The sequence below is a fragment of the Elgaria multicarinata genome, chromosome 10, assembly GCF_023053635.1.
Source record: "Elgaria multicarinata webbii isolate HBS135686 ecotype San Diego chromosome 10, rElgMul1.1.pri, whole genome shotgun sequence".
NCBI classification, from domain to species: Eukaryota; Metazoa; Chordata; class Lepidosauria; order Squamata; family Anguidae; genus Elgaria; species Elgaria multicarinata.
In genome coordinates, this window is record NC_086180.1 from 26,989,214 (window position 1) to 27,009,628 (window position 20,415).

The following is a 20,415-nucleotide window of genomic DNA, read 5'->3' on the forward strand; positions in this document are numbered from 1 at the left end:
TTAATATAGGGCAGCTTCCTATGTTCTTCATTATCACTATTATTACTAATGTAGTAAACCATTTTTTAAAAAAATCTTGTAGCATTAGCCTCCTTTCATATTTTAGCCAGACATGTTCTTATTCTTTTTGACATGACTTGGATCATCTCAGGATACTCACATTTCATGATGAGAAGTAAAAATGGTATCAATGATTCATCAGGAAGTAGGTGTGGTTTTTTAAAAAATATTTTTATAAGGTTACTTATAAAAGCTCCAGATGGCAAGAAGAGGCATTCTGGTTTGTGCATGGGGCTAGGAGGAATTCCTCTTATAACATGATGCCTGCTGCCCTGCATCATCTAAAAACGAACATTTTTTTTAAAAAAAAATGTATGCAAGTTATCAAGCATTTTTGACTGAAACTTGCAATCTTGTACATACCTACCTGGGAGTAAGTCCCATTGAACTTACTGGGGCTTATTTTGGAATAGACATGGATAGGATTCCACTGTAAGATTACTTTTAATTGGGTTTAAGTCCTAATTGCAACATTTGCTTATTGGACTATGTTCCGTTAAATATTAAACATCTGTCCCGTAGGATGCTGCAGGATTGTTCCAAAGACTGTATACATTCATTATCAGAACTTACTGCATTTGTCTACTGGAAACCAATGAGTTGCGCCCTCACAGCTGTTCCAAAATCCATGATCTCACTCCTAGTTATATGCTTCCAGTATTGGTCCTGCGTATCTTTCTGCTCCAAGACTTTTTGACTTTTGGGAGCCATCTCAAATACTTCCTGCTGACTGGTACTCATCTCTCCAAATCAGGCCACTCATTACATTCTAGCAGTCAAGTGTTATGTCCAAATTATGCATTTTGCTTGTGTCAGCTGTTCCTCAGAATTCATGTCAAGGAGGAAAATAAACTTGGGTGCTGATCTGCAACATATTCCATATATTGTCAGACTTCTGCAAGCCACTACTGAGCACTTTGGTTCCTTAGCAGCCTAGAATACTAATTTGTGTGATTTTGAGGGGTATCCCTGCCAATTTTCTAAACTGCTCCATGTATTTCCATTTCTCTGCTTGTTCTGTGCCCATGATCTTCTTCAGTGTTTGTCTCAGAAGCTTTGTGGAGAAGTTGGGGCCCTGCCAGGCCAATGATCAGAGCTCCAATCGGAGCTGTAATCAGGATTGCCAGGAAAGCAACTGTCAAGATATCCATGCCATATTTTTCCAAGTTTTTATTTTTTTGATCTCGTGCTGTATCTAAAGCAACAGAACCAATTGCAGCCTGGCAGGAGACAAAAACAACAGTGATCACTGTTAAGAAAACTAGTCTCTTTTAACTTCTCATTTCAGCATCTCCCTATCTTGGTGTTGGGAGAAAAGGGACAGGAAGTGCAAGGAAGTGTCTCATGGGAGAAAGGAGACTCAACAGGTCTTTCTTCTTAGGCCAGTGGTGAAGAATCAGCCCCAGGTGCCCAATCTGGCCCTCATGGAATGCAAATCAGCCACCAATCATTTGGAGTTTTCTTTGCTTTTGTACAGTTTTTCCAAATTCTATCAAGTTGAAATGTCTCTCCTAAGGCTTAGTTACCAGCAATAATAGCTTGAAGCTAAAATATGTCAGTATTTTGGTCCTTTTGATTTTGGGCCCGCTCACTACTAAAATGCCACCCCTGAAAGCTTCTCCGAAATGAAATTCAGCCCTTGGGTTGAAAGAGATTCTGTACCCTGTCTTAGAGCATGGGAAGACAGTAGAGTATCTTTGAAGCTTGATTGCTGAGATGTACGTCAGCCCTTTAGAGCAGCTGCCATGTTCAAAGGCTGCAATTTGTAGAATGTACCAGCTTATCTCTCAACAAATCACTGGGTACAAAACTATAACAATAATTCAGAATCTGTAATGGCTTTCAAGAGCCGTATAAGTACAATTCAAAGAGACTACCTAAGGGACACAACCAGTCCCCCAGAATGCTGGACTAGACAGGTGTTTGATCTGATCCAGCATGGCTCTTCTTTTATCTTCCTACGATCACATGTAGTACATGACCTGCAGGTTGTGTACTTGTGACATACTGATAAATTGAGCTGGTGTGGCCTAGAGCAGTGATCTTGAATTGGTCCATCACCCACCCAAGGCCCACCTTGGACTCCCAGCATGCACTTTCACAATTACCCAACATGGCAGCAACAGCTTTGCCGTGACCCATCTGGACAGATCTGGCAGCCCGCTTTTGGGTCACAGCCCAGCAGTTGAAGACCGCTGGTCCAGAGGACGGAGAATAAGCCACAGATTTTTAGATTTGTGTCCTTGCTGCTTCTGGGTAGCCTCATGTCTGATGAGGAAGGTTGAGCTTTCTGATCCATCTTTGTGGCTGCTTTGGCTTCCCTCACTAGCCTAGCACAGTTAAATGACCTAACCATTGTTAAGAAAGTGGTAGTGTTACATAATGGTATGTCTACTGCTCCCCATGGTTAATACTAACCAGGACTGCCCTCGTAATAGGGAATTTGAAACCAGGTTAGAAAACTCAAGCTATGAAGCAATCTGACCACTGTAAGAGGAAGGAAGACGAAGTCTGAGAGCTTGCAGCACCATCCTGATCTCCCAACTATGGCTAGGGGACTGGGCATGTTACATCTTTACTAGGCAATTGTATTTATGTTGCTTGTTAAAAGCAATGTCAACGAAGAGGGAAAAAGGAAATACAGAAGGTTAAGTAAGGTATTTTTTTCCAAGTTGCTTGACAGGATCAAACTGTTCTCCTTCTCACCTATAGTATTTTGTATAGTTAACCCCTTGCTTGTGGAATATATTTGTCTGCTTTACTCTTACCTGTACAGTTGCTTTGGGGATCCATGCCAGTGAAATAAATATTTTCTCCTTGATCTCAAAGCCAGCAAAACACACCAACAGGAATGTCGCTGTAATTCGGGCTGTCAACCCAACAGCTAGTACAGCGACACAAAGTCCTACAGTTTAGAAATATACTTCCATTACTCCTCCCAGAAAAAAATACATAAATATTTTCATCATATTGTTATAAACAAAAGGCATGTCACACATCCTGGTTAATTAAGACAGTAAAATATTATTCAGATGGAACAATTGCCATTATAAACTTTGTGTTTTTTTGTGGGGGCAAATAAACCCATTAGTAATATAACCATTCATGAAAGCACTTTTTGAACATTTTTTTTACATCCATTCTTTCCTTCTTTAACACAATTGAAGGCAGGTGTGTGTTTTTGTTCATTCTAGTTAACAAGCAGACTAAGGGAGCAATCTTATGGCCCATAGACAGCATTTCGGGCAGGGCAGGGTTAGATTGCGCTCCAACCTTGATGCTGGGAATCTGTATCCCCCTCTCCTTCCCCCTTGCAGTCGGTGTGAAGAGAACCACACCAGCTGACTTTCAGAGAGTAACTTTGGAGAGGGGGTAAAGAGGGTGTTTCTGTGGTCATGGAGGGGATTGGGTAGGTTGGGATACGCAGGATCCACAGGCCTCTCCAGCCTCCTTCCCTCTGCCTCGACAGCGCTCCAGACAAAGAAGTGAAAAAGCCTGTCTAGCTAAATGTGGAGTGGGAGGCACATCTCCCGCTCTGCACTGGATGCTCAGAAGCCTCTGCGTTTGGAGGCCTATGACCATCAAGGGCATAATCGATAGGATTGCGGCCTAAAGTACCTAAGTGTCAAACTGAGGTACCTTCCTGACAAGTAACTTCTGCTGAATTTAATCTTTGTAAAGAGAAAAGAAACGTCCCCTTTCAAACCCAAACCAGACAAACACAAAAATGAGAGCACATCATAAGGCCTTAAGCTGAGCTTTTCCAAGCAATTGCTTGCATATACGAAAAGCTCCAAAACCAGACAAACCCGTATCTTAACTGATATCCTTAAATTAATAATGTCTTGAAATACTGAAGGATTAAAACAATATGATGTATGCAACTTCTTTTAGCTTTGCTTAAGAAAATTCAAGTTTCCTAGCTTGGGAAAAGACATTCCGCTACTACCCCTCAAAAGATAAGTTAGCCACAAATTCACTAAATGCCATACCTTAGAATACTTACCAACTGTTTCAGGTTGGAGAGACCCAATGGATATTTCAGCTCCAATTAAACCAAAGAGAAAGGGTTGAAAAATATCCCAGGCAACTGCAATAATTTTTTCGACCTCCTTCTGCAAGAAAAAAAGGAACTAGAGGAATGTGGCAGATGTAAAACTAATCTCTTTCATAATAGCAAATCTGAATTCTAAAAAATGAATTGGTCCAATCAAGGCATTGACTCTCTTGTTCTAATCCTAGAAAGCTTGACTATACCTCTATTTATAAGGATGGCAACATCAGCTTTCAAAAATGTCATGGACAGACGGGACTACTTTGATAACTTAGTAAGACTCTTAGAAATTACATCAACACCATAAACACGGCTGAAGCTAAAAATAGATAATCTGAATGTGTAATTGTCTATTTCCCCAGCTTTCAGCCTCTATTCACTAGAATGCATTCCCCCTGACCTTAGTCATTTTCAATAAATGGTAGTACCTGATAGGGATTCGCATCTCTGTCTGGCTGAAAAGATGCATCCAGACAGTTCAGTGGTCTCTGAATGAACATCACAGTTCAGGTACAGAAGTGCATCTGCCCTGCTGGTCAAAACAACTATTTCTAAGGCTAAATTAAGCAAAACTACTGGGATCATTCCCTCTATTTCTAACAGAGTGTCATGTCAGTGTTTGGGAACATGGCTTACCCAAAACAGCAACACATACGCACACGCACACACACAAGTGAGAAGTATCAGTAGGCTTGGGGGAACAGAAAGTATAAAAATATTTAAGGTAAAAATATATACGGGGGAATCCCCAAAACAGCCCAATGAGGAATGCTGTGTGTTAAAGGGAGTGTGTAGAGAGAATGAAGTGGCTGCAAGCCTGAACAGAAGTACTTCACACTGCAATATTTTGTTACACATCCAACTTGTCACACCTGTTTCACAAAATCTGGCCTTTTGGAATCAAAGACTGTCATCAGACGGGGTGGGTGGGGGGAATCGTATTTCCCTGCTGTAGCTTTGCTTCCTGCTGCTGTCCACAGTAGGGATGAACAGCTTCCTGTTTCTTCACACGGGGAAGAAAGAGGAAGTAAGCAATGATCACGTGGCCCATTCAATCGGTGTTTTATCATGCTGCCTCTCCTGCACACAGCAGGAAGTTTCGCTATAGCCTCAAAAATCAGATTTTCTGTGTCTTATATTTCATGTCGGAAAAAAGCCCAGAAGGAGCGGGAGACGTATGGAAGGTGTTGTCAAAAGGACCTGCGAAAAACCGTGAGTGGCCAGTAATGAGCGTGCTGTAAAATGCTCATCTGATGAGCCCCAAAGTGATTTCTTGGCTGTGTGTTAACTGAACACTTACTTTCTCATCAGACCATGCCATTCCAGCCAGAAATGCCAAGACAATTGTGCAGAGCCCTCCAGTTCCAGGGAAACCAAAATATATGCTGCCAAAAACAGCAAATATAGACAAGGCCATCAAAAAGAAAGCTCTCTTCCATACGAGTAAGGCCTAGGATCAAGGAAGAAAAACAGAAGAAATCAGAGATCTTAATAAATGCCATACCTCAGATGAGAAGAAATCCTGAAAAAAATAAAATGTGATGGATTTGCATTCTTTAAAATGAATGTGCTAGGAATCTAACTTATAACTACCCTAAAAGAAAGATTATAGAGATCGTTTTAAGCATTCCTACTTCTCATGCTTCCAACAGATGTCAGATTGATAGTTTTCAAAAGGTTTGTTTCTTTACCTGATCCTTACTTGGAAAGTAGCGAACAAAGATTCCTAAAAGGCCACCAGTTGCTATACCAACTGCAACTTCCAGCACACCACGGAGGATATTTTCAAGGGTGGAACCTTTTTGGAAAAGTGTAAGAACAGGTTTTGAAAGGATTTTTGTGCATTCTCCCTGCTAGCACTTTCTAAGCATGGTTTCAACTCCCAGAGAAAATATCTAAAATCTTTGTTAATATTATGCAAAAAGTAAGGCAACAAAATGGGGATGAATCAAAATGCTTTCTAGTTTTACTCCCTATGGCAGACTTCTCCAGCCTATTGCCCTCCAGATGGCCAGAATAGAGAAAGCTGCCTTACCACAACAGGAGATCAGCCTCCCACCAACTTCCATCCACCTCTAAACCTCACTAGATAGGTTCATACATAATGCTAACTCATGGCTTAGTTAATCCATGGTTTGTTGCCCTACCCAGGGTTTGTCTGGCAGATGACAGAACAAACCATGTTTTGTTTTCTCAATCCCTAGCTTCTTTGTGGGTTGCTGTTATGTGCAAACCCTGCACTATGGTTTATGGGTGGTTAACTATGAACAACCCACAAAGTGGACCTATGGTTTGTTGTTGGATTATGAATTCTAGGTTGTTCATTGTTAACAACTATGGTTAAACCATGTAATGACAACCCATACTTAACCCGTACTTTGGAGTTGTCATTATATGCAAACCAGGTCAACAACTCTGGTAGCTCATCAGACTGCAAGTGGGAAGGATCTTTTCTTTTCTTTTTTGATGTAAAATGCCCAGGTAATACACCATTTGCATGTAGTATACTAGCAGATCAGTAAGAAAGGCATGTGGCTTTCATGTGGCTCTTCAATTCTATGGAGGAGCCAGGTTACCTGAAGAAAAGGCCATTCCTAAGCATGTATTGAAACCTGTGATGGCCAAGATGTCATCAAAACTTCCAGCAGCCATTAGCAAGGTTGGAATGCCCTTGTCAACACCATATCCTCCGGCTTGTAAAATCAGCATTGAAGGGACTACAACAGCAGGAGACACAGCACCTAGAACAAATCTGAACACACACAATACCAAGATTTTATTTAATGGAATAGAGAGTAAGTGGACAGTTCTCCCGCTTACTCCCTATCTCATTAGACAGAGTATGCTTTCCAGCTCATAAAAAGAAAATGAGGAAGAGTGTCTTCCCACTAGAGTTACTTGAGGGGTGTTTGTGTCTGTGTCTGTGTACAAGAAAGTATTAATGGAGTCAGGGTTGCTTAACATTGCTTCATTTTGTTGTGGAGATTGCTGGCTGATGGCTCTCAATAGGTGGATCTTCCTTGTGACTTCCAAATGGGACTAAGGAATCCCTTATCCTTTCCTAGTTAATTGTGTGTGTGTGCGCGCGTGCATGCATGCATGTGTCCCTCCGTGAAAAGGGATAGACTGCAGTTTTGGGTGAGACTCAAGCCCTATTCAAGTTAATGGTTAATTTGAATTAGGGCTGTCTCCTAATTTTTTAAAAAATCTTAGTTGATTAATCTATACATTCTATACATTTACAAATAATTATTTAAAAGTTTCCTCCTCCTTATTCTTATTATATTTATTTATTCTTATTATATTTATTCCCAATCCTCTCTCTTATACAGGGGGAAATGCCTCCTCTAAGATGCACTTCCTATCTGCTGTTTCTCCCTACTCCCCTAGCCCTAAAAGTAATATATTAAAAATAATGTGTGTGTTTTTTTCTTTAAAAAAAAATCCACTGAGTAATTGGGGTCACCTTTTTAGTCAATTAAATTGGAGTTGTTTGTTTTGGTGATGAATTGATGAAACATGCAAACCTAATCTTAACAAAACACAGTGAGTGGCTTTCAGAACTAAAACCCTCTGCCCAAAACAATGTTATTTGTGCTCACCTAAAAGTTTTCAGCATGTACAGCGCTCAGGGTTTTGTTTCCTGTGTTTTAAGACTGGGATGCAAGTATCACTAGAGAGCAGACCTTGCATCCACTATTTTACAGTATAGGGAAAAAGTGGCATGCACTCTCTCAGGGCTGCTGCACATTCAGCAAAAATGTTGTAGCTTTATATTTTGCAGTCTTTGCACGTTAAATGATCAGCAAAATACACACGTTTTCACCCTCTGTTTTTTCCAGTTCCTCCCCATATGTTTCAGTTCTACCACCAGCAGTTGGTACTGTTTTATAGCGCATTTTCCATTTATTACTGCATTTTCAGGGTTGTATAAAATGATGGATTCCTGCTTGAAAAGAGCGGGAGAGGCATTGGAGGTTGTAGATGACATCATGAAAAGGACCCGCAAACCTCCATGAGTGACCAATTGCATGTGCGGAGAAGCTCTTAGTCAAAGCTTTTGTGAAAGAGGGAAGGCAACTTCAGCTCAAGAAAAAGAAATAGTGGAAAAAGTAGCTTACCCTAACATAAATCCCCATTCCCAAGGCAGATGCATGAGGAAATGAGACAGTACAGCTGCCGTGCATGCTTCAGTGATGCAGGGCCCGAAGCTTAGCCTTAAACAGACAGCCTTTAATTTTTTAAGAGCCTAGGAGATAAACACATTGATAAATCAACAGAATCATTTTCAGTGACATGCAGAGAAAAACCCTTTGAGATTTTCTCAGCTCTGAAGAATTTTCATAATATAATATAGAAAGAAGGAACTTGAATCTAAAGGATGGAGGGTTCATACCTTTTCCTGAGATCAGGAAAAGTGCTCACTCACTTGGGAACGCTGGGATAGGGTATTGTAGTAAGAATATTACCAAGTGGCCATGTGGGGTTAGAAATGGAAGTAGAACTGAGGAGTTTCTCTCGTAAACTGTTCTTACAGTGGCCTCATTTGGATGCAATACTAAACCAGGATGGGAAATCTCCAGCCCTGCTGGATACCTCAATCACCACACCACCGCAACAAAGTAAGAAGAGATTTAAAGGAAATTAACCTTTACCTTGAAAAGAAACAACCTGTTGCAGAGATTTTAAGTTCTGTGCATTCTACAAGGCAGAAGAACTGTTGCACAGAACTGAGGTGTGCATTTTGCAAGCAGGAGTCCTGCCTACTCGTGAATAGAAATGCAGAGGCTTGCTATTTGAAAGGGCTGCTGAGTGATTCAGTCCTGCTTACTACTGAGTAGACATGTAGAAGCCTAATCTTGCTTACTTTTGAGTAGGCTTAAATTAATAATAATCATTTTGCCTCTACCCACTGATGGAATCCCCCGCAAACTTTTTGATTTTGCACTTTGGCCTTCAGTCTGAGAGACATTTCCCACCCCCACAATAAACCATAGTGCTAAATAGAATTTGCTATTTTTCTACATAGCGAGAATTCTTTTTGTTTTTTGAGAACCATTCATTCTTGTCAGCCCCACACTTGCATTCTGAAGTGGTACAGCCCAGACACAGCTCTGCCACTTCAGTAGAAACTAGGCCCCAGTGTAGACTTCCAGAGCACAAAATTTTGCAATTGTTAAACAAGGACGTTGTGTTACTTCACCTTTGCATCAAGACCAAGGCCTGCACGGACCAAGATAATAGCAAGCGCAATACTTCTGAGAGAAGCTCCCCATTTCACATCGATCTGGACTATGTCACTGATTAATGGGACATTTCTGAGGAGAAATCCAACAAGCAACATTCCTAAAAGGAATAGAGAGAGGCATCTTATTCACTTTACATCAGAGGGGGCAAAAAACCTGGAAAGTTCTGAATCAAGTCAGGTGCCATCAATGGCAAGTCCCCCACCCTCACAAAAACACAACATATACAAAAATATAAGAGGGAGCAAATAACTTTAATCATGCAGTGGATCAACATTCAAACTCTTGGGCTTTAACACCTAATGGAGAGTCTCATTTCTTGACCTCTGGTACATGATCCAATGTGCTTTCCCTCCATGTAATTTTCCAAATTTGTATTCCACTTTTCCTTCTCCAGTCTGACACCTTCCAACTGCATTGGATTACAACTCCCATCACCTCCTGCAAGCCTGGTAGGAGTTGTAGTCCAACATACCTGGAGGGCGCCATGTTGGGGGAAGTTTTCCCATTTTAGCATCACAAAAATCCAAGAGGTATCTTAGACAAGAAGGCAGTGACCCTGATCCGAGTAACTTAAGTCACTTAAGGCACAATCCCATGATTGCTTAGACAGAAAAAAAGTCCTGCTACTCCCAGGATGCCCTAGCTAGCCATGGCTGGTTGGGGCATGCTGGGAGTTATAGGCCTTTTTTTCTGTCTAAACATGCGTAGGATTTTATGTTTAAGTTTTTAATAGATCTTAAACATGATTAACTTTCTCTAGATTGCCTCTTAGGTTTTACTGTAGGCCACTATGTACAGGACAACTGAGTCCCTCGTTTACAAGATCCATAACCTGATTTAACCTACTAAAAAATACAGTGCTGAAGATGTTACAGGGATCATGCCTCATTCTAATTAAAAGTACCAACTTTCCCCCTACTTACACAGGCTCTTGGGACAAAAGAGGTGGAGAAATGAGAACAAAGAAATTGCTAAGAGCCAAGAATATCTCCGAATCATTTTAAATACCCTCCCCAGGATATCTTGACTGTGCCTGATCCCCAATGGAAATGCAGTAGGCCGAAGGCAAAAGAGAGTTGGACCAAAAGCAGCAGAGCCGAAATAGCAGCATATTTTAGCTTAAAGCTCTTACTGTGGATAACTAAGCTTCATATGAGGCATTTCAACATTTCAGAATGGGAGAAAAACTACCCAAAATCCAGGGCACCACCAAGCAAACAGTGGTTGGGGTAAGGGAGGTGGAGCCAAGGGAAAGGGGAGGGCCGTCTGGGGAAACCAGGAAGGCCAGACTGGGACTCCAGGCAGGTCAGATTTGGGCCTGAGGTTCTACACCTCTTACATAGATTCTTTTAACTGATTAAAGAGTTGATCAATCATTTGCCATTTAACTAATTAATAATTAAATTTAAATATATTTACACTTTATAAGAAAGCACAATATGACTATCTTTTTGAGATACTGAAAGATTCTGATCAACTTGTTTATGATCATTATCACTTGGGGGTTACAAGGTTATGCTCTATTTAACAATTTCTTTTTTTAATTCCCCCTTTTCAAAAAATCCCTCAAACACCTTCACCTCAAAAATAAAAAGCAACCCACAAACAAGTCCACCCTTAACTTTCAGATCCAGTAATCTGAATTCACCTTCACAATCAAAACTGTTCCTTTCGGATTAATCAGTGACTATAATTGATTAACCTAACCATTAATTTGCAGCCCTAATTCAAATCGGATGGTGGATGACCATCACTATTGGGACCACAAATCAAGTCTATGGCCTGGTTCAGACAACACGCTAAACCATGCTGCTTAACCACAAAATGGTTAAGGGAATGCATTATGCGTTCCCGTAACCATTTTGTGGTTAAGCAGCATGGTTTAGCGTGTTGTCTGAACCAGGCCATTATATAACAGTAAGATGATGCATAATAGCTGATAATAATATACTTACCAAGAAGGGGAGGAAGTGAAGGCAAGCCAGGTAATTTAATAAGGCTCATAATTTTACCACCAGTAACAGCTAAAAAGAAGAGGAACAAAATTCCAAAGAGGTTTCCTCCAGGCAGGCTCTCATGGCCTGTAATAGACCAGACCACAGCCCAAACCAGCACTACGGCTACCCCTGGAAGAAGACAAAGGGAGGGGAGATATTGTGAAATATTTCACAGTATGTTTCTTAGCACTTGTCAATACATTAATGAGCCTGTTCAGACAACACTTCAGGCTCTGTGGTTAGCGAAACTGTGGTTCTCTGGGGTTAGTGCTACCCACAAGCTGTGCTGTCACACACAACACTTTAAGCCATGGTTAGAACCCCTAATCCTGCTGCAGACAGTCCAACTGTGGTTAGTCAGTGAGCAGGGTTTAGCAAAATGCATTGTACAAGACACCTTAAACCCTGCTGCTTAACCATAAGCTTTAACCAGCAGGGTTTAAGGTGTCTTCTGAACAGGCCCTATGGAAGCTTCATAGGGGAGGAGAACACATAATTAGAATAATGGAAGAAACAAAAAAATGTGTTTGCAATGTCAGTGTTTTTGATGCCATTTTAATTTCCCCCATGGGTTCTTTTGTTTTATCAAATGTTCCTGTCTGTTGGTATGATCTATGGAGCTGTTTATAAATCTACCTGTGTATTGGTATGTGACCACATTGTGGGATTCAGACTGCAGACCAATGTGATTGCTCTGCTGGCATTTCAGTGGGACTTAGAGAAGTGTTTGTACCAAGTCCTCAGGCATCATACACTATTCAAGTTTCAGAGGTATCAATTATTTCCTCCCAAACCAACAGAAAAGTGTAGACAGAACTTTAGAAAAACCAAATCCAGGGAGGGTCCATACTTCACTGGTAGAGCACATGTGAAAACATGGCTTTTTAACAAAGCTTTTAATGGTTTAAATTCACTAAGATGGAACATTGTTTTAACTGTTTTAATGCTTTTAAATTATATATTGTTTTAACTTGGTTTATGGTTTAATTTGTTTTTAGCTGTGTATATTTACTGTTTTATACTGTATGCTTTTATCTGCACGCCGCCCTAAGATCTTAATGATATAGGGCGGGATAGAAATGTTTTAAATAAATAAATGTTTGGAATCCAGAAGGTCCCAGATTAAATCTCCAAATAGGGCCAGGAGAGAATCCTGCCTGAAAGCCTGGAGAGCTGCTGCCAGTCAGTGTCAACAATATTGGGCAAGATGGACCAATGGTCTGTCTCAGAATAAGGCAGCTTCCTATGACCCTAGATCTGAACAAGGAAGGTTTCAGCCATGAAGTTTCATTAGCATTAGTGATCTTTCACACTTTTTCTTTAATAGTGCTCCCTTTGCACAATGCTCTTTACACAGTAAATCAGCTTATGATAATTGCACTGTAGCAATTTACCAGCTGGCAACTAGATAAACACACACACAATTTGAAGTATACCATCTCAGGATGCCCTGGGATGGGAGATATCTCATGGTGACAGCTGGGTGATGCAGTTCCTATGAGATTTCTTTTGGTGGCCGTGGTGTAAGGAGAACAAGTCCGTATCCTATGAATGATGCCACCCAAGTGCTGTGGGTTTTAAAACATTTGTTAAAAATTATCTTGGGCTTGCAGTAGTTTTCCATCCATCAGGTCCATAGCTCCAGATTCAAGTAATGTTGCAGCATCTGATGCTCTCAGATCACTCACTGGGCTTACTCATACAGCAGGGAGTGCAGAACTCTTTCAGCCTGAGAGCTGAATTTCACTTTGAAGAAGCTATCGGAGGTGCATTCCAGTGGTAGGCAAGGTCAAAGGCAAAAAATAATAATAAAAAAAATGTAAAACTAAAACATACCCTGCCCCCAAATGCCAGCATATTTTAGCATTAAGCTTTTTCTGCCAGAAACTAAGCCTTACGAGAGGCATTTCAATCTTTTAGAATGGGGGGAAATATGCAAAAGCTGGAAAACCACCAAACAGTGACCCTGTTGAGATGACACACTAAGCCATGGTGGTTAAGCATTTTGAACTAAACATTATCACTTCGCGAGTCATGTGAACCATGACTTAGCGTGACATGTGAACCATTCCTAACCATGGTAGCTGCATAACCATGGTTTAAACACACTCACTAACCATTTGTTGCAAAAGGGTTAGTGGCCTAACCATGGCTTAGTGTGTTGTCTGAACAGGCCCAGTCAGTGCCTGGGAAAAGGGGTGGGGCTTCTGGAAAGGCGTGGGGCCAAGGGAAGGGGGCATGGTCTTCTGAGGAACCCCAGAGGGCCATAAGGGAATCCTGAGGTTTCACAACCCTGTCACACAGGCTCAGAAGTTAACAAATGTTAAAACTGTGGAAAGAGCATATTTCGCCTGGCAAAAAATAAACCTAGGAGCTTCTAGGATGATGCCTATCCAACAATTGGGGGAAAATCTACCAAGATTGGTTGTGCAATTATTTTGCACGAGGCAACTGGCATTTCCCTGCATAGACACAAACGCTTTTGAGCTAGGCACCTTAGACATTTCATCCAGTATGTTAAAGGCACCAATCCTACTAATTTCAATGACTCAATTTCTTGAGAGTATACTTTGGCTCAATAAAAGGACAAGGTCTGCATATGTTCTTGGATATGCCCCAGTTTCAACACATCCCCAGCAATGTTATCGTGCTACATTATTGTTAGCCATTATTTCTGGGTGAGAACACTAAGCCCCATCATAATAACTTAAGAAGATTTGCCTGGCACCTACACTGTTATCTTCTCGGCACCAGGCAAAAAACTTCCTTTTCTCCCAGGCATTTTAGATTTGATGGCTGTTTTTATATATTTTACATTGCTTTTCCTGAAGTGTTTGTTGCTTTTGTATTTATTTTATTCTTTTAGCTTTATTTAATCCACTCAGAGAAAGTTTGTTCTGGGGCAGATTTAAAGAAATAGTACAATAAATACTTGCAAGTATGCTTAGTGGAAAAGGCAATGAACTGCCAAAAAAATTGCAACAAAATGGGGTTGTTAGACTTGTTTTGCTCAAGGAAAGAATTTCAGTAGTTCTTTGTGGGTCTTTGGTTCAGGCTCCTAAATAGGTATTTTATTTACCACAGTTACACTGGGATTTTTTTCTCCAGAGAACTCAGAATGGCTTAAAGATGGTTCTTCACCAATCTCCCATTCAGGCAAGCTTCAGAGCCAAAACCAGGGCCAGATCTACACCAAGCAGGATCTAACACTTTGAAAGAGGTTTGAAAATAGTATATGGAATGTGTCCTGGGCCCCAAAAGTTGTCAATACCGTTATAAACCGTTATATAGCAGTGGTGCAGATCCTGCCCAGCTTTGCTTTAGCAGATTTGGCTTGCTTCAAGCAGCAGAGCTGCATTTGTACCTTTATATTATTCCCCAACCTGGTGTCCTCCAGGTATATTGGACTACAACTCCCATTTATTTATTTACTTATTAAATTTATATACTGCCCCATAGCCAAAGCTCTCTGGGTGATTTACAAAAAAACACCCAGGCACCCATCATCCATCGCTGCCTGTGGATGATAGAAGATGGCATCCAACACACATGGAATGCTGCCATATACCTTTCTGTGGGTGCTGCCTGGTTTATTTTAAATTCTAGTCATCGTTTAAGGGTAAAACCCTCTTAAGCACATGTCTGGTGGACTGCAATGTGCGTAGGCCCGTTTTCCCACTCTTACCTAACCTGAACCTTTGGAAACTAAGAATACCTAAAAACTGCAATTCCACAGAATACATATTCACCATAGGAAGCTTAAGACAGAGACTTCCTTTCTTCATTTTTGAATTAGCATTCCTACCGTTTTTTCCTCTCGTTCTTTTACGTACCATATGTTACTATTTTGGAAAGTATGCCTTGTGGAGGACAAGCACATATTTGCCTCAGTTTCCCCAGTGCCTTTGACTCAGCCATAGGTTCCTGAAGTCGTTGCCCACCGCTGTTCAGTAGAGCAGTTTCTTCTGTTTGCACAATACCATCAACAGCTTTGGAGTCCAAGATTCTGGCCTCATAAATGAAAATAAAGAAACAACCTCAATTACAGTAATCTGTACGTTTCCACTGAGGTACTAGATAACTAGAGCTGGAGCCCTACAAATACTTACTACTGAACTCAACAAAAATGCAATTCATAGCACAGGACTGAAACTGGCTGTATAATAAACATATCTGATTGTCCTTCCATTTTTCTAAAGACCTTATTTCTACCTAGTTCAGTCTGTAAAGGCTTGCAGTCTGTTGAGCCTACCTGAGGCCTTGTCTCAGTCTCAGAGACTCTTCGAGATAGCGGCTGCTGAAGAATCTGTGCTGAACTGAACTTTATACAAGTCTAGTCATGTGATATGAATCGTCCAAGGATTAATTCTCCAGGAGAGATGACAGAGAAATCTAATACTGAGAAAGAGGAACGAAGTCCCAAGAATCCTGGGAATTGTACTATGACCCAGCAGAGATCTGTCCTATGCTGCAGGTGCAGTTATAACTGAGAAAGACAGGTTGGAGATGGAGGAACAAGAAGCCCCCATAAACAGATGGAAGGAAAGTTAGAGGCCTGCCCTGTGATTTGCCAACCTGGCAGCTGAAAGTGAGAAAGACCTGTGCTACCTAGGCTAAGTCCTTTTGAAGGGCTATGCAGGAAGAAGTCACTGAGCACAAGAAGGTCTGAGCACACCTGTAACTGCTGGAAACAGTTTTTGGACCAGAGGCTGCTGCATTAAGCTGCACCACTTTGCATTTTTTAAGAAAGCATAAATAATATAAAGTGAAGTTTGGCCATCAGTGAGAAAAAAGCAGGGTTGAGAATGAATTCAACAGCCCCAGCACAGCTGATGCAAGCTAGGTATATAAATATATGAAATGTAATATATACACCTGAAATGTCTTGCTTAACTCTCCTATACTTATAGTAACCTAAGTCAGAAGTGGGGAATTTTTTGACTCCAAGGACAATACTGGCTCCCGGCTAGGCTGACCATATGAAAACGAGGACAGGGCTGCTGTATCTTTAACAGTTGTATAGAAAAGGGGGCAGGGCTGATTTTTTGTTGTGGGGAGGGGAGAGTGAGCCAGGAGGGCGCTGAACCTCTTTCAGCCCAAGGTTCAAATTCCATTTCATTTTTTTATTATTATTTTTATTGATTAACAATACACTAATACAATACTACAGTAATCACAACACAAGAAAAAAAACATAATACATAAATTGCATAACCTTATAACATTTCTAATTTGATATTTTTACATCATTGCATAACATAAAGTGCACCCCCCCACACCCCGGGATCTATTCCTGTTTCCAAAATCTCATTGTTTCTTCTGGAGGTGGTTTTCCACTCCCCTTAGATTATACATATTCTAGGAACTGATTCCAAATTCCCTCAAAATCATTCGTTTTTGTTATCCCTCTTCTTACTTTTATATTACATGTCAATTTATCATTTATAGCAATATCCCAAATCTCTTTATACCAGTCCTCAATATGATAATCTCCTTGCACCTTCCAGTTCCTAAATATGATCAACCTCGCTGCTGTCAGCAAATTCATCATCAGTTCTGTTTCTTTATTACATTTTAAATCTCCATATAATGATAGCAATGCCACTGTAGGTGTCTCTTCAATCTCCATTCCCACTATATCATTTATCTCTTTAAACACCATTTTCCACATTTCAGAGATGTTCTTGGGGCCCACATTCCAGCGGTGGGTGGGTCCAAAGGAAAAAGGGGTGGAGCCAAAAATACCAGCATATTGGGGTTGAGGGCACAATCCTATTCCGATTTACACAGAAAAAGTCCTACAACTGCCTGGGACATGCTGGGAGATGTAGGACCTTTTCCTGCCTAAACATTTATAGGATTGTGTGTTAAAGCTCTTACTGCCAGTAACGAATTCTTAAGCGAAGCTTTTTCTATATTTATGTTATTTATTACATTTCTATACCATCCAATAGACTAAGCTATTTTAACTTTTTAGAATGGAGAGAAAACTGCATAAAACCCAGGAAAACTGCAAAAAACAATTGGTGGTTGGGAGAAAAGGGCTGTGGCTGGGGAAAGTGGGCGTGGCCATCTGCTGAACCCGGGAAGGGGGGGGCTGGATTTGGGCCCCGGGCTAGAGGTTCTGCAGCTCTGGGTTAATCCCTCCCCGGCAGATGCCTCTCCCCCTGCTGCAATGATGCTGAGTTCTGTAAGTTCTGAAAGCCTGCTTGCAGCATAGGGGATTTTTTGAGATAGGCGTTGCATGACAGTGGAGGGTTAAGTCATTCCCTTCCCTGCTATGACCCCTCCTCAATGGAGGCTTTTTTAAATGCCTAAATGCAGCACTGGAGGGAGGTGGAAGCTGCTTGGTATGGAGCAGGGAAAACCTCTTATCTCCGGAATCAGCTGTTGTTTGAAGATAAGAGATTTTTCAGTCTTGGGGAAATGAAGCAGGGCCTAGGGAGAAGTGCACAGACCCCATGGGCACCCCCAAAGGTCTCCATCCCTAGCCCAAATCATCAATATAGTTAAAAGTTCTTAATAACACAAGGATGGACCAAAGGTAGATCAGGATCTACTGGTAGATCTCTGTGTGATTTGCATTACATTAGCAAAGGTTTCTGACACCCAGGTCTTTAACGATAGCAGCAGGCTTTACGCTCCTCAGGTTAGGTTGCTGAAAAGAACGTTGACGGAAAACCTGGAGTGGACATTTGTGCGAAAGGACATGCAATCTCGGTTTTGGTCCTGAACCTAAGTTCCAGGCCTGTGCATATGCTCAGAGGCACCTTGTTCCTTAATTTTGCCTTCCATGAGATACTATTTTGCACCTAGCTCCAGTTGGTGGATCTCAGGGTTCTAGTAAAAAATGAAGCGGATCCTGCAAGCTTGAAGTCTGCCCAGCCCTATAATAACAAATACCTGAGTTCCTTGAGGCATTGGACTACTGTCATTGTTTGCAGATGGTGCTGTGTCCTCACTGTCTGCCACTAGGTCTTCTCCCATTCTGACCAACCTAAGAGTAAAAAAAATGAAAGAAAATGAACTTTTTCGGACCCCTTTTTCTCCTTTCTTAACCAGTTTCATATATTTTTCAGCAGCATTAGGAACTTTTTGGCATGCATAATTTTTAAAGGGTTTGGAACTTTCTTGCTTGAGCTTCAGCAGTAGCTGTCTGCAGTAATTTTTATCAATGTTTAGATCATACGGGAAGGCAAATCTATGAGCTATTCAATCTGAACCATGGAAACACACGGGCCTGTTCAGACAACATGCTAAGCCATGGTTTGGCCACTAACACATTTGCAGCAAATGTTAGTGCTCATGTCTAAATCATAGTTATGTAGCCACCATGGTTAGGAATGGTTCACATGCCATGCTAAGTCATGGTTCACATGACACACTAGGCCATAATGTTTAGCTTGAAATGTATAATCGCCATGGCTTAGCATGACATCTGAACAGGGTCAAGATATTCATCAAGGTTCACTTTAGCTTGGTCATGTCTGTATTTTGAAAACTGTGATGTGTAACAGAACAAAAAGATAACTCAACTGCAATCTGACAACTGTTCCATAAAAACAGTGAATATGCCACACAATTGTAAAAGCAAGCAGCCATAAACCCAAATGGGGAATTATCTGTGTTGTACATTTTCCAGGTGAAAGCTGTGCAGCTAATGCACATCTGACCTGAGGGCATGTGTCTCTCTAATGCAGGGGTAAGTAACCTGGTGCCCTAAACATTTTTTTGGACTACAACTCCCAGCACACCCAGCCAGTATAGCCAATGGTATAGTCATGCTGCTGTTCCTGCCACTGTTGCTAAATAGGAGTGCAACAGCACTGATAGGCTAAATAAGGGTGGGTTCAAACATGCATGGTCATCGTCACTCAAATCACTGATGCCTTGTGGGTGTGAAGCAACCAGCACAAATCAAAGACCTCGGGAAAGACTTTCACGTCACTGACATCAACCCCAAAGATAACAATTTTCAATAGATGAAATTCAGATGTTCAGTTGAGACTCCTCAAATAAGAAGAAACGGAAGCAGAATTATACATAAGCATGTGCAAATCAATCCTAAGAATATATCTAAAGAGCAACTTCCCCTGTTCACATGATTCTACCCATGATGTGCAGTGACAGCATAGAAACAAACCTGTTTTGAAATTGGGTCGTGGGCTACACAAGCCCGTGTCTGCTGTGTGGGTGGATGAAGTACCACAGCAGACTCAAAGTGCTTCATACATGACTTATAAGTAGGGTGACGATATGAAAAGGAGGACAGGGCTTCTGTATCTTTAACAGTTGAATTGAAAAGGGAATTTCAGAAGGTGTCATTTGTTATGCATGCAGCACCTGGTGAAATTCCCTCTTCATCACAACAGTTAAAGGTGCAGGAGCTTTACTAGAGAGACCAGACACAAAAGACGGCAGGCCTCCTGCAGCTTTAACTGCTGTGATGGAATTTCACCAGGTGCTGCATGCATACAAATGACAACTGCTGAAATTTGTTTTTCAATACAACTGTTAAAAATACAGAAGCCCTGTCCTCCTTTTCATATCGTCACCCTACTTATAAGGTCCAGATGCACTGAATGAGACTATCTGATCCCACCTGCCTCAAAACTCTTATCAGGGTCAATTCAGCACAGCTGCTGGTGGCAGGTGGGGATTAAGTGAAATTGGGTGTGCTTCCAGACAGCGGACTCCTAGAACTTCCAATCAGAAAGCATCGTGCAACAATCCTGTCTTTTTTCCCTTAACAGTTCTGAGTTAAGAAAAAGGATGGAAGAAGTGGTGGGAAAACACAGGAAGGTTACCAGTGGAAGATGTTGTACATTGATGGCACCATAAAAACCTCATCTGGGAAGCCCCCTGGGCTGATCTTTCCCCCCTGAACTAGCCCAGTCTGAATCATTGTGTGATGACCAGTCTCATGAACACATTCCGGATCCAGGTGCCAGAATATCTGTGAGTGACCGGGTGCAAAACTATGAAACCATCACAGGCATTCTGGAGCAGTGAGTATATTCACATGACCAGACACTTCAGGCTGACTCAAAATGAA

General features: G+C 41.3%; 1 protein-coding gene across 1 annotated transcript; it reads right to left on the reverse strand.

The window, feature by feature from the left end:
* Positions 1-366: 366 nt before the first annotated feature.
* On the reverse strand, positions 367-18,422 carry LOC134404926 (sodium/hydrogen exchanger 9B2-like). The gene is made up of 11 exons (XM_063135931.1): positions 18,264-18,422; positions 15,194-15,371; positions 11,319-11,489; positions 9,318-9,460; positions 8,236-8,363; positions 6,691-6,866; positions 5,806-5,912; positions 5,415-5,564; positions 4,067-4,175; positions 2,829-2,965; positions 367-1,280 (listed from the first exon to the last, which is right to left on the reverse strand). The coding sequence occupies exons 1-11, from the start codon at positions 18,345-18,347 to the stop codon at positions 1,041-1,043; spliced, it is 1,623 nt and encodes a 540-aa protein (XP_062992001.1). The 5' UTR covers positions 18,348-18,422; the 3' UTR covers positions 367-1,040.
* Positions 18,423-20,415: the final 1,993 nt, after the last annotated feature.